This window comes from Protopterus annectens, chromosome 1.part2, assembly GCF_019279795.1.
Source record: "Protopterus annectens isolate FY-2018-M chromosome 1.part2, PAN1.0, whole genome shotgun sequence".
In the NCBI taxonomy this organism is placed as follows: Eukaryota; Metazoa; Chordata; order Ceratodontiformes; family Protopteridae; genus Protopterus; species Protopterus annectens.
Genome location: NC_056727.1, coordinates 503,290,389 through 503,304,711, shown reverse-complemented (window position 1 = coordinate 503,304,711; position 14,323 = coordinate 503,290,389). Strand labels below are relative to the sequence as shown.

The following is a 14,323-nucleotide window of genomic DNA, read 5'->3' as shown; positions in this document are numbered from 1 at the left end:
TCTTGATTTTGATATTGTAGGATATATAATAACTAGGTAGAAGTGCTGTATATATAAATAATTCCTTTTATTTATATCAGTTGTAAGGTTGTTGGTTAATCTAGTTTGTTCTTTAATATTTCTTTAGATATTTTGACTTATCTCTGAATATAAGAATAATATACTATATTTTATGTCATCACACGCATTTATCTGTAGGGTACTACTTATATGAACATATATTCATTCCAGATGAATTATTCTAAAGCTGATTTTTCTGTTTTATAAAAAACGTTGTTTTAGTTTTGTTTCTAATTTAAATTACATAATATATATTATTAGTGGGGTTTGCGTTCTGTTGCTACAGTTTAGGGTTTTGATCTCAGTGACTAATGTCATTGGGATTAGGAGTTTATAACTCCAGGCGGGGAGCTATGTTGTGTTTTTTTAATCTAGAATATGTAATAATTTTCTTAAAAGAAAGTTTTTTGACATCCAGTGTAGCTTATAAAAAAAAAAATACAGAATACAAAATTCTAGGAATACATATTTTTCTTAGTGATTCTAGATTTGCTATATTCATTTTGAACAAATTCATATTTGAAGGGAGATTCTCTTGTAACATGCAGGATATTGATATGTTACTAGTACATCACACACAATTATATAACATGACCACATTGAAAGGTATGTCACTTAACATAAACGGTTTGAATCTTCTTCTTCTTCTTTCGGCTTTTTCCCGGTCAGGGGTCGCCACAGCGGATCACCTTGTCCGCACATTGAATGGCAGTGGAGTTTTACGGTGTCGAGTTGCCAGCCCGGCACCCAACCTTCCACAGAAGGCACCCTCACATGCACACCTAGGGCCAATTTAGAGTGTCCAATCCACCTGCAGCATGTCTTTGGGATGTGGGAGGAAACCGGAGCACCCGGAGGAAACCCACGCGACCACAGGGAGGACATGCAGACTCCGCACAGAAGGCACCCCAGCCAGGGATCGAACCGGAGAACCTCTTGCTGTGAGGCGGCAATGCTAACCACTGCACCACTGTGGCCGCCCAACATAAACGGTTTGAATAACCCCTATAAAAGAAGTAATATATTTAAATATCTAGCCTTTCATAAACCTAATATATTTTTACAAGAAACTCATTTAACAAAAGATACTATTAACTTCTTACATACAAATAAATATACAATTATTGTAAGCTCAGAGTGTACAAAAAAAGAGGTGTAGCAATATTGTGGAATAAAGCATCTCCTCTACCAAGAATAATTAAAACATATCAAGATAATAAAGGCTTACTTTGGCTATAGTAGAAATGGGTAAGAAATTGTATACATCAATAAACAATTATTGGATGCCCAGTATTGGTACTAATAGTATTAGTCACATCATAAATCAAATAATATCTTTATCTGAGGGCCATATTATTATGACAGGAGACTTCAGTTGTATCCTAGACCCAAAAGATACGACCACTTTAGGCAAAAGAAAAATTACACCACAAGCTAAACAGCTAATAAAATTCCTAGACATCTATCTACTTAAAGATGTATATCATTATGTAGATCATAACTCATTACAATAAACTTTCTATTCTAATAGATACAAAACATATTCTAGAATTTATAGAATATTACTTTCTACACAGGTAATTAATAATCTGGTTAACAGTAAAATCATATTGTGCCCAATTTCTGATCATAATACTATTCTATTTTAACTTAATATTAATAATACCCCTAATGTTCAAATTAAAAGAATCCCGGCATATCTTACACAGCTTAAAAATGTTCAATCATTTTTAAAAGAAGAGACACAAAACTTTATAAGTATAAATTCAGCTTCTGACACTCAAGATATATTTATTTGGGATGCTTTAAAAGCATACTTGTATGGACAAATTAACAAATGGTATTACAACAAGATGAAAGTTTGGGATAAAGACAAGAGAACAATACAGGATAATCTGGACTCATTACACATCTAATATAATGATAACCTTTCCTCTAAAAATATAAGAGATGAGATATACAAATTAAATGAAGAATATAGATCTATTCTTTATCACACGATGATAACTTTAGAAAAATATAAATTTATTGCCTAGTCATTAAATCCCAAACATTTATCAAACCTTAAGAATAAGACCAAAAGATTAAATAAATATAATTATATTAAAGAAATACACACTGAGAAAGAAAAGAGAGGTACACAGTATTCAATATGTATTAGAAGAGTTTAGATGTCATTTTTATGAAGTCAATCTACACAACAGAGTCAGAAGATAATATAAGAAATTTTATTAATAAAAACATATGTAATAAACTGAACAAACAACAGATAGAAGTTATTGATAAGCAGATTACTTTATCAGACATACAAAATCAAATCAATAAGCTTAAACTTAATAAAGCACTGGGAAATGATGGAATTATTTCAGAAATATATAAAATCATGCCCAAAATGGCCATTACTCTACTGCACAGTGTATATAATGTTGCCCATAATAATAATAATAATATACCCCCATTATGGAAATGCACGTTCATATCCCCTATCCTAAAATCAAATAAAGGCCCAAAATATTGTTCCTCTTACAGACCAATAACCTTACTGAACATTGATTATAAGATGTTTATGAACATATTCTCAGATTAAAAAGGTTCTTACCCTAATTAATAGATGAAGACCAGGCAGGATTTGTGTCTAATAGAAGTACTTTTGATAATATAAAATGAACCCTAGCCATTATTGACTTCTCTCAAAGGAAAAAGAGGAACTTAACATTAATTAGTCTTGACATAAATGCCGCTTTTGATTCAATTAATTGGAATTATTTGTTTATTCTTCTGGAGTGTCTAAATTTCTCATATAACTTTATTAACCTTCTAAAACATTTATGTGAAGAAACTTTTGCATGTATCAAAATAGGGTCATACATTTCAAATAAAATCCCTATCATAAAATGTACCAAACAATGATGCCCTCTCTCACCTCTATTGTTTACTCTGATTATGAAACCTTGAGCAAATGAAATAAGGAATAATAAAATATAGAGGGTTTGGTGATAAAGACATAATAGCGAAGATTAATTTGTTTGTAGATGATATACTTATTACCACAAGAGGAAATGGCTCCTCATTTCTGTCACTATTTGAATTGATCAAAACTTTTCAGATGATGTCTGGTTTATCATTTAATGATAATAAAACCAAAATCTTACCCATATACTCTTAATAATAAAAAAATATATATTATGGACTATACTAATCATATCCCTAATACAGATCATATTACTTATCTTGGAATTATTCTTGCCAAAGATGTAAAATCAATAATACAATTAAATTATAACAAATGTTTGCAAAATATTCAAGATTTATTTTCAAATTGGAATACAGTACTATTCACTACTGAAGAAAGACTGTTATAAAAATGATAATTTATCCATAATTTTATACATTATACAATCTATTCAAATTCTTCCTTTAAAAAAGTTTATTAATAAATTAAACATACTGATTTTAAGATTCTTTTGGTCCCAATAAAAACAAGAATTGCAATTAATCAACATATTATTAGTTGGAATAATGGTGGGATAGCATTTCCAGATCTAATTCTTTACTCTATCTCCTCTAATTAGAACAATTCCACACCTTTTAGATATTATTTATTCAGCTAAATGGAAATCTTTCTGGGAATTATCAGCTATGCAGCTTATAACGAGACCTTCAACATTTCAATTACAAATTATAAGTGCTCCTATTATATGGATTTAAAAGATTATTTTGCCACTCATGTTAATCCTAATACTGCCAGTTACATACATCCTATTATAATTAACTTTAGGAATTTTATATTTAAACATATTAAATACAAAGATTGTTTTTTCTTATTATTCCCCATAGCATTCACACAAGAGACTTTTCTAACCTCCGATATTAATAAGATTACCTTATTTAAAAATACTCAACTCAAATTTTGGCTCCAATTAACATCTGAATACAAGACAAAATCAGTTGATCATAGTATACAGGAATATGGACTTGATAAATCCATATGGCTAGATATACAAACACTCATAGTATATCTTGACAGTAAATTAGAATTAATTTCATCAACTAATAAACATTACGCTAAAATCTTACTACAGATTTTTTCAGTCAGTTCTGTTACATAAACAAACTTATTCAGGTAATCTCTCCTTTATTTACAGAGTCCTGAGAGAGAAGAAACATTTTGCTATCCACATAACTACTGGAACAACTATAGCTCAATTAACAATAATCTCCCATGTGAGAAAGACAAGGCTAATATACTACAATCATCAGGGAAAACATATTTTTCTTTGAAATGGAAACGCACTGATTTTAAGATTCTTTTGGTCCCAATAAAAATAAGAATTGCAATTAATCAACATATTATTAGTTGGAATAATGGTGGGATAGCATTTTCAGATCTAATTCTTTACTCTATCTCCTCTAATTAGAACAATTCCACACCTTTTAGATATTATTTATTCAGCTAAATGGAAATCTTTCTGGGAATTATCAGCTATGCAGCTTATAACGAGACCTTCAACATTTCAATTACAAATTATAAGTGCTCCTATTATATGGATTTAAAAGATTATTTTGCCACTCATGTTAATCCTAATACTGCCAGTTACATACATCCTATTATAATTAAATTTAGGAATTTTATATTTAAACATATTAAATACAAAGATTGTTTTTTCTTATTATTCCCCATAGCATTCACACAAGAGACTTTTCTAACCTCCGATATTAATAAGATTACCTTATTTAAAAATACTCAACTCAAATTTTGGCTCCAATTAACATCTGAATACAAGACAAAATCAGTTGATCATAGTATACAGGAATATGGACTTGATAAATCCATATGGCTAGATATACAAACACTCATAGTATATCTTGACAGTAAATTAGAATTATTTTCATCAACTAATAAACATTACGCTAAAATCTTACTACAGATTTTTTCAATCAGTTCTGTTACATAAACACACTTATTCAGGTAATCTCTCCTTTATTTACAGAGTCCCGAGAGAGAAGAAACATTTTGCTATCCACATAACTACTGGAACAACTATAGCTCAATTAACAATAATCTCCCATGTGAGCAAGACAAGGCTAATATACTACAATCATCAGGGAAAACATATTTTTCTTTGAAATGGAAAATATATACTTGGGAGATTTATGAACAGATCTTTTTACACACCACAATTAATGGATAAAATCAACAAAAAACAAAACATTTGTAATAGATGTAACTGTAGTGTAGATATTAACTGGACTCGTATGTTTTTTAATTGTCATACTTTAAACACCTTTTGGAATGATATAAATTAATTTTTAAAAGCACTCTTTTCAGATAATTTCATATTGAATAAATCTTTAGTTATAGTTAATACACCTATTCCACAATGTGTTAGAAAAATAAATTATCCATTACTGTGGCCATATTGGCAGTGGCTAGAAAGGCCATAACTCAAAACTGGATCTCAAAATATCCTCCTACATTCTCTGAGTTTACTAATAAATTAAAAGACGTATGTCATCTACAGATAAAAAACACAATTTCTAGAACAACTAGAAAGACATATGAACATCATCTGTGGGTTAACTTGCAAAATTTGTTAGAAAAGAATGAACCTTCTTCATAAATGTAATTGACTTTCCTCTTTTCATATGTGAAATAAGCTACAAACTGAGGATTACAGTGTTTTCTAAAGTATAAATACTGGATGTCTTTGTATATACTTTTATATGATTTTTTTTAATGTTATATTCATATTTAAATGTGATAAACGTATGTTATTAATTCTTAAATTTGTAATTCATATTATCTTATACACTTTTATGTGACTGCTTATAAGTTTGTTAAAATCAAAATCAATAAAATTGTTTAAAAAAATTGTATATGCTTTCTGTCCTTTGCACTGCATGAATGATGCTTCCTACTTTTGTTTTGTTTGCCTTCCCTGATCTTATTTCTTCTACTCCACCTGTACTTAACTAACTTACAATGTATATAAAAAGTTTACACACCCCTGTTAAAATGCCAGGTTTTTGTGATATAAAAAAATGAGGCCACAATAAATAATTTCAAAACCTTGCCCATCTTTAATGTGACCTATAACCTGTGCAATTCAATTGAAAAACAAATCTTTTAGGGGAAAAAATATAGAAAATAAAAAAGTACAGTGCACTGGTTACATAAGTGTGCACACCCTTAAACTAATACTTTGCTGTGTGTGCACACCCTTAAAGTAGTACTTTGCTGAAGCATCTTTTGATTTAATTATAGCATTCAGTCTTCTTGGGTACACACTTGCCATCAATTAAAGAGACTCTGAAAAACCCCAAATAAAGTTCAGCAGTCCTAGTAGGATTTTCCTGACGTTTACTCAGTTGTCTGCTACAGCAAAAGCCATGGTTCACAGAGAATTTACAAAGCATCAAAGGGATCTAATTGTTAAATGGTATTAGTCAGGAGAAGGGTACAGAAAAAGTTCCACAGCATTGGATATACCATGGAACACAGTGAAGACAGCCATCAAAAAGTGGAGAAAATATGGGACAACAGTGAAGTTGCAAAGAACTGGACGTCCCTCCAAAACTGATGAAAAGACGAGAGAAAACATGGTCAGGGAGGCTGTCAAGAGACCTACAGCAACACTGAAGGAGCTGCAGGAATTTCTGGCAAGTACTGGTTGTGTAATGCATGTGACAATCATCTCCCATATTCTGCATATGTCTGGACTATGGAGTAGGGTTGCAAGACGGAAGCCTTTTCTTACACAGAAAAACATCCAGGCCCGGCTAAAAGTTGCAGAACAATACATCGTCTCCCAAAAGCATGTTGGAAAATGTGTTATGGTCTGATGAGACCAAGGTTGAACTTTCTGGTCACAATTCCAAAAGGTACGTTTGGTGCGAAAACAACACTTTGCATCACCAAAAGAACACCATCCCATGGTGATGCATGGTGGTGGCAGTATCATGTTTTGGAGTTGCTTTTCTTCAGCTGGAACTGGGGCTTTATAAAGGTAGAGGGAATTATGAACAGTTCCAAATACCAGTCATTTTTGGCCCCAAACCTTCAGGGGTCTGCTAGAAAGCTGAAGATGAAGAGGAATTTTACCTTTCAACATGACAATGACCCCCCCCCAAGCATACATCCAAATCAACAAAAGAATGGCTTCACCAGAAGAAAATGAAAGTTTTGGAATTGCCCAGCCAGAGCCCAGACCTAAATCCAATAGAAAATCTGGGAGGTGACCTGAAGAGGGCTGTGCACAAGAGATGCCCTCGCAATATTTATAAGTTTTGGAGCGCTTTTGCATGGAAGAGGGTGCAGATATTGTCAAGTCAAGATGTGCCATGCTGATAGACTGTTACCCAAGAAGACTAAATGCTGTAACCAAATCAAAAGGTGCTTCAACATAGTATTGGTTTAAGGGTTGCACACCCAACATAGTATTAGTTTAAAGGTGTGCACACTTATGCAACCTGCGTATTGTACGTTTTTTATTTTTTATATTTTTCCCCTAACAGATTTGTTTTTCAGTTTAATTGTACAGGTTATAGGTCACATTAAAGCTGGGAAAAGTTTTGAAATTATTTATTGTGGTCTCACAAAAACCTGATATTTTAACAGGGGTGTGTACACTTTTTATATCCACTGCAGACCTAACATTTTTGCTTCCATATTTACTAAACAGCTTTCATATATTCACTGCCAACCAAGCTAGGGAATATATGCAAAGGATGCCTTGAGGACATACAGAGCTTAAAATCAAGCCTGATATCAATAAACATTAGGGTGCCTGCACAATATTCAAAATAACATCAAACCAAAGGGTAAAAAGGTCACACAGACAAACCATTTAGAAAAGATGCAAGAAAGACCCAGCCAAGCTAGAATGTTTATGGACATCAGGCTTGATTTTAAGCTCTGGGTTTCTAAAGTATTGCCAAAGAATCAACTAATGCAGTACAGATGAGGTCAAAAAAAGACCAAACGATGTCATGTCTACAGCTAATGAGATGTGACTTTATTGGCTTGAATGTACCCATAAAGACTTAAAAAGTAAAAATTCATGGACATTCAGAAGCCATGTAGCTGAAACACTGATATGTCCTTAAGACATCTGTGATGAAAGGAGGTACTGCAAGTACAGCTAGCTGGATTTTTTAAGTAATTATATGATGTGTGAATATCAAACTGATTTATACAAGATGCTGGTGTTACAAATTTATTAGAATTGCATGTCATGGGTATATTAAACTGATTTGTACAGATATTTGTGTTGAAAAGGTTTTTGTAAAGTGCTTATGTTTGAAATGTATCCACAGTGTGCCCTATTGGAGAGTACAGAAATGTACATGCACTATTGTAACTGTGTTTAAATGTATACGTTTTAACAGAAGAAATTGGGAATCAGGAGGTTAACCTCAGTTCAGCAAACTTTAAAAAAATATCTGAAATTAAATCACTTTATAAGCTAGGCCATAAATATGCTATCTCACAGGTTTCAATGCAGCCAGAGAGGTAAAGTCTGTGCAAGGAGGCTTTCTGTATTGTCTTTGGAGTGAACTAATTACTTCCCTGGAAGTGTGGAAGTATGCAATTGTTTTTTGACTTCCTCACCTGCAAAAGAACTGAGCAAAAGCTCTTGTGTGTGTATTTTTACAGGTAGGTGCTAAGTCTTGCCAGCTTCCGGCAATGGGAGTTTGCATTGGAACTAGAAGTAAGATGACCAGAAGTGATGTCATTCTGCAAGCTGTCTCAGAAATAATATTTTAGATATTATTTTGAGAAGTCTCTTCGTGAGACTGAGCATTCTGTATTCTGTCTTGGGCCTGACAAGAAGAAGAACAGTTCACCACATTAACCGCCTTGCTGTTTTAAGTAAGTAGGGAATAGTAACTCTCGCAGATACAATCAGGAATATAGTGAAGCTTAGGTTAAATATTGCCTTTCTTTGTCTGAGCTTGTCCTTCAGTGTTGTTTTCAATATTTCCTGTGATTTGAGCTCTGATGTCACTGTGGATATATACTTAGTATTTTCTTGTTCTTTTATTATTTATTATTAAATATATTTAAACCTTTCATTGTGGCTGATCTTTGTAGAGATATTTAAGTTTTGAGAGTACCTGCATATTTATGTGGTGACACTATGTGCGCCACTCCTAATAGCCTTGCTCTTGGTCAAAGTACCATTTGTATTAATATTAATTTCACTCAGAATATTGGTGTCTGGTGGCAGTCATAACTACCTTATAGTCTGGGCAGAAGGGTGCATAGCTAGTAAACCTGCACCAGCCTTTCCCAGGTGTGTGTGTGTGTGTGTGTGTGTGTGTGTGTGTGTGTGTGTGTGTGTGTGTGTGTGCGTGTGTGTGTGTGTGTGTGTGTGTGTGTGTGTGTGTGTGTGTGTGTGTGTGTGGGTGTAAATCGAATCTGAGCGTGTATGTCAGCTACTTGGGCAGGGTCACGAAGCACTGGTTGGACAGAGAGGGTGCTGGAGGCCTTAGCTTGGACACTCATCTGAGATCTCAACTCTAGCTTTGACAGTGGGAAGTCTAACTGGGGATCTGGAGAAAGAGGGAGAAACCAGCCCTGGACTGACTGTGGTCTCTGTGTGCTCTTAAGGGAAATTGCACTTGATGCAGAGAGCTGCATCTGGAAATACTGTGTGCATACCTGTTATCTTCCCAGCGAATGCCCCCCACTGGTGCCAGTGGTGAGGATTGAGGCTTCTTGATTACTGGCCCCAGTGGTGGGTTGTCACATATTGGTTGGCAGTGGTGGGATATCCACATCACAGCATAATTTGGCTGTATCCTGTGGGCTTCCACCACAGAAGGTTTAAGATATTATACAGTGACAACTCTAGCTTGGCTTGGTCTTTCTTGGGGGTTTTCCTGAATGGATTGGCTGAGTAATCTTTCTACCTTTTGAACTAGAGCATTTGGATGAAAAGGACCCATCTTATCTTGTTTCATCATCTCTGCCACTGTGATATAAACCTTTTTGCTATGTTCTAAAAAAAATTGATCTGATGATGTCATTTTTATTCATTTCTCAATGAATGGGGTTCAGATCTGATCCTTGGATCCGACTTGGCACCTTTCTCTAGATTCTAGGATCCACCTCTCGAGCTCCTCCCTTACCCATAATGCCCCTGACTACTGTATTACTTCAAATCTCATTTGCCACTTATAGGATTATGTTAAACATTTGGTGGATTCTTAGGAAGAAGAGCAAAGTAAATGTTTTACCTATTTATTATTATGCTAGTGTGCTGTACAATAATCTATGCCTGTAAATCATATTTACTTCTGTATATACACTTCTCCAGTTTATTGATGAAGCCTATTTTAACTTATTGAAATAAGTTCATTTCCTAGGTCTCCTTTGAAAAGTGGGGAAGCATTGACAGTTGAAACCTATGTAGTTAAAATGAATGGCTAAATGAAGCAAAATTATGTATATAGATTAAATATCTGTAATTTCTTTACAGGAATCTCGTAACAATTGATGGAAAGCAGTACTTTAAGGACTACCTTGATGCCCTTTTCGATATGTATGTCTTGGTAACCACAGCAAACAGCCCTGATGTCATGTATGTGTTTTCTTTCAACTTTACTAACTTTTTAAGCATGTGATGCAAATTAAATAATGTTACACTCCAAAAGGATTATTTCAACAATATAAAACTTCTAAACCAAACTTGGTTCTGCCGATGATAGTGTCACTGACTCTGTAATCTTCCCCATGTCAACAACAAAGAGTATTTAAAAGTAAGTTATACAAAAAAGAAATCATCCTAAGTTAGCTTATTTGTTAAGTACTGCTTTACTTTGCAGACCTCTTTGACAGTTATTGACTTGGGCACATAAGATTTAACCAGGTACGATGGTCTGGTTGAGGGATTGTTTGTAGCCATAACCTGGACCAGAAGTACAACACAAAACATAGAAATAGTTACAAAAGATTTTTAAAGTAGTACTTTGAATGCTACCTGATTACATATACAGCCAAATGTCAAATTCATCTTCGTGAATCCAAAGAACAAACACAGGTTGGATAACAGAGTACTAAACAGTATAGCAGTAGGACCTAACTATACCCCAGCAATATTTGAAGAAGGTAATCTATTACAGTTGGGCATGAGTGGAATCAAGAATCTTGAGTGTAAGTGCCCAAGTAAGCTTGCTCTGTTCCTAAGGGAGATTGGCATAATAGTTAAGGTGTTTACCTTACAAACATAATGTGCAGGGTTTGATTCTCACATGGGGTAATTGGCTAGGCTTAAAATGGTCCACAAAGGCAATTAGCCTAGTACTAATCTATGAACCTAAGAGCAGTGAGTTGTTCTTATAGATGTCAGTATAATCCTTTTGGCAAGGAACCAATTCCAAGTCTTAATGAAATTTTAATTGTAGCTCCTTGTTATTATTAGTAACCTTGTGCTGAGCATTACCAAGTTCTCAGTGTAGAGTGTGTCATTTGGACCACATAACCCTTAGTTATTTTGTATAAAAACTGAGAGGAGGATTGGTCTCACAAATGACCCTCATAATATGCCTGTACTTAATCCCACCTCAGGGCAATCATGATTAAGTAAATTAAGCAGCCTTTCGGTTAGTAAATCTTTGGATTGGTCTCACAAATGATCCTCATGGAACATACACCTGTACTTAATCCTACTTCAGGGCAATCATGATTAAGTAACAAATTAAGCAGCCTATCAGTTAGTAAGTCCTTGGAAAAGTTAATAGGTTGTCTAAGACACAGTGCACTGTGGATTCTTTATCCACTGAAGAATCCATGCTGTAAAGCTGTTATGATATAATATTTTTCAACAAAATCAGTTTCTTATGCACAAAGTTTCTCTTTTGATTTTACAAAATGTTGAGATAATGAAGTATAATTAGATGGTCAGATACCTTCATCCTGATAAACACAAAACAGTTCTTCCCTTAAACTGTATTAGAGCTTCATGAGTGACAAACTTAGTTACCCCTCTGTGGAGTTGTGTTTTCTAAAGGCCTTTTAAATGTAAGTGGTGATATGGTTCCAAATCTTTGCTTATAGTGTATTATTGTTATTATAAAGTGATGAATACATTTTCGGCAGCATAATTTTTTCCATTAATATGAAGTTTTAGCTGTGTTTCAAAGTTCAGAATTTGTTTCATTTCTAATTTTTGTTTCAGCCTGGATGCAGAGAAGCTGTGGTGTCTTTTCCAAACATAGATCTGTACTTTTCATTCCGTTCCTGAACCACAGGCATTATGTTACAAGGCATAACTCTATTAATCTCAATGAATGTTAGCTAACACAGTTCTTCAGTATGTTAGTGTCTGTCAACCGAGAGAAAGGTATCCCATATATTTCTTAGTATGCTAAGTTTGTCAACAAAAATTGATCACCTATTTTGCAATCAATGTGCTTCCTAAAGGCTGTGGGCCAGCATATTCATCTATAAAAATGTCCTTTAAAATGTGTAATCCTTCTTTCAATCCTTGTGTAATTTTCTTAATTAGGACCCGGAGATGCCAGCTCTTGGTCCTCCTTTCCAGTGTGTGAGAACCAATCCTGTAAGCCATCATATGCACAGGCTCTGCACTTTTCTTCTTGAGTGGCCCTAACCCTGTTTTCCATCACTGTAGGAGGGGGTAGGTCCTACACTCTTCTCCTGACATGTATGTGCTCCCACTTACATGACCCCAGAGAGCTACCTCCCCCCGAGAGGCTTGGGACCGCCAAGCCCACGAGTCTCAGTCCTGCGACCATTGTGAAATTGCAAGCCTTCACTTAAACAAGAGTAGTCAGCTGACCCAGGACTATAATCTCCCATTCCCTGCCTTACTCTTCAGGCACCTAATCTGCCAGTAAATTTCAAATGCCTGGATTATAATCAGGACTTTGTCTCTGTGAAACAGAACCAGGATTGGAGATGTACCAGTTTAATGTTGTTGTCTTTCAGCTTTTCCCGGTTAGGGTTCGCTACAGCGGAACTCTGGTCTGCTATTTATTGGCAGTAGATTTTCACTAATGCCGAGGTGCCAGCTCGATGTTCAACCTTCAACGAAGGCACGCCCATTTACGCATGTCTTTTGAACGCCCACCAAACTGCGGGGAGGACATGCAGACTCCACACAGAAGGCACTCCCCGCACTCCAGCCGAGAATCGAACGGGAGAACCTCTTGCTGTGAGGCAACAATGCTACTGCTGCCCCACCGCAGAAGATGTGCCAGTTTAATAATAATTGTATATTCTAAAAAATGCGGTACACAGACTGGCATAACACAGCAAAAAATAATAAAATGAGATACACCAAGGGATACTTCATTTAGATGAAAATTGAGCTCTTTCATCTCACTTTAACACAGAGACTTCATAAGAATGGCTAGCACAATGAACCATGTCTCATTATGTACTCAAAGATAGCCCCATAATGCAACAAGCTCACTGGTAAAAACATACTATAAACATTTCTAAAGCATTAATAAAAAGTGTGAAACAAGGTCAGTAGCACTCTTTGTGTTCTCATACATAAAACTAATTTTGTAGTAAATCATTAATTTATACTGGGGGTTGATTTTCATTTAAGAGAATTGACAATGTAACTGTCTCGTCTCAATGCTATCAATGCCCCAACCATAATCCAAGTTTACCTTTTTGATGACAGAAAACTTTAATATCATGAAACTGACACAAAGTCTATTATACTTATATAATGCATTGATGTTCTTCGTGTTTCACTGTTGCTGTCATCACATTTGGGTTATCTGCTTGCAGTAGCCCTCAGTCGGCCTGGTTATCAAAGTCTTGGGTCCTGAGTTGGTTGCTGTCTCATCTTCCATGACGTCAGGTAGTCACGGGTATAAAGCATGCAGCTGACGCCATTACATCAGTCTTTCTTGCCGTTTGGTGCCCGAAGCAGAAGCATTTTGCAAGTGCTGGTCGGCCGACTCCTGAAATTTTCGTTTTCGAGTTTCAGATCCGAAGTCTTCAACTAAGCTAAGTACCCCATTGGGGAACCCTTTTCTTGCTCTAAACCGATATCATTAAAAGTTAACAATTGTATTTCTTGTGGAAAGCAAATATCTCATAAAGATTTTCATTCATACTGCATTCCTTGCTTAGGCCCAGACCACGACGTACCTCGATGTCGGTTTTGTGCCTTATTCAAACCTCATACTATTCATTGTTGGTTCATTTACGCATCTAAATATTTTGGTACTCGGTTCAATTATCCAGAAATGGCTTTGGTAAGCAACCCGGCTAGCG

At 34.9% G+C, this 14,323-nt stretch overlaps 1 protein-coding gene across 1 annotated transcript in view; it reads left to right on the top strand.

Moving 5' to 3' along the window:
• LOC122789817 (two pore calcium channel protein 1-like) overlaps positions 1-14,323 on the top strand; it is a 2,103,677-nt gene that overhangs the window by 1,319,277 nt on the left and 770,077 nt on the right. The window contains exon 7 of the mRNA XM_044057259.1: positions 10,545-10,646. Coding sequence (XP_043913194.1) covers positions 10,545-10,646 — 102 coding nt within the window. The remainder of the gene's footprint in view (positions 1-10,544; positions 10,647-14,323) is intronic.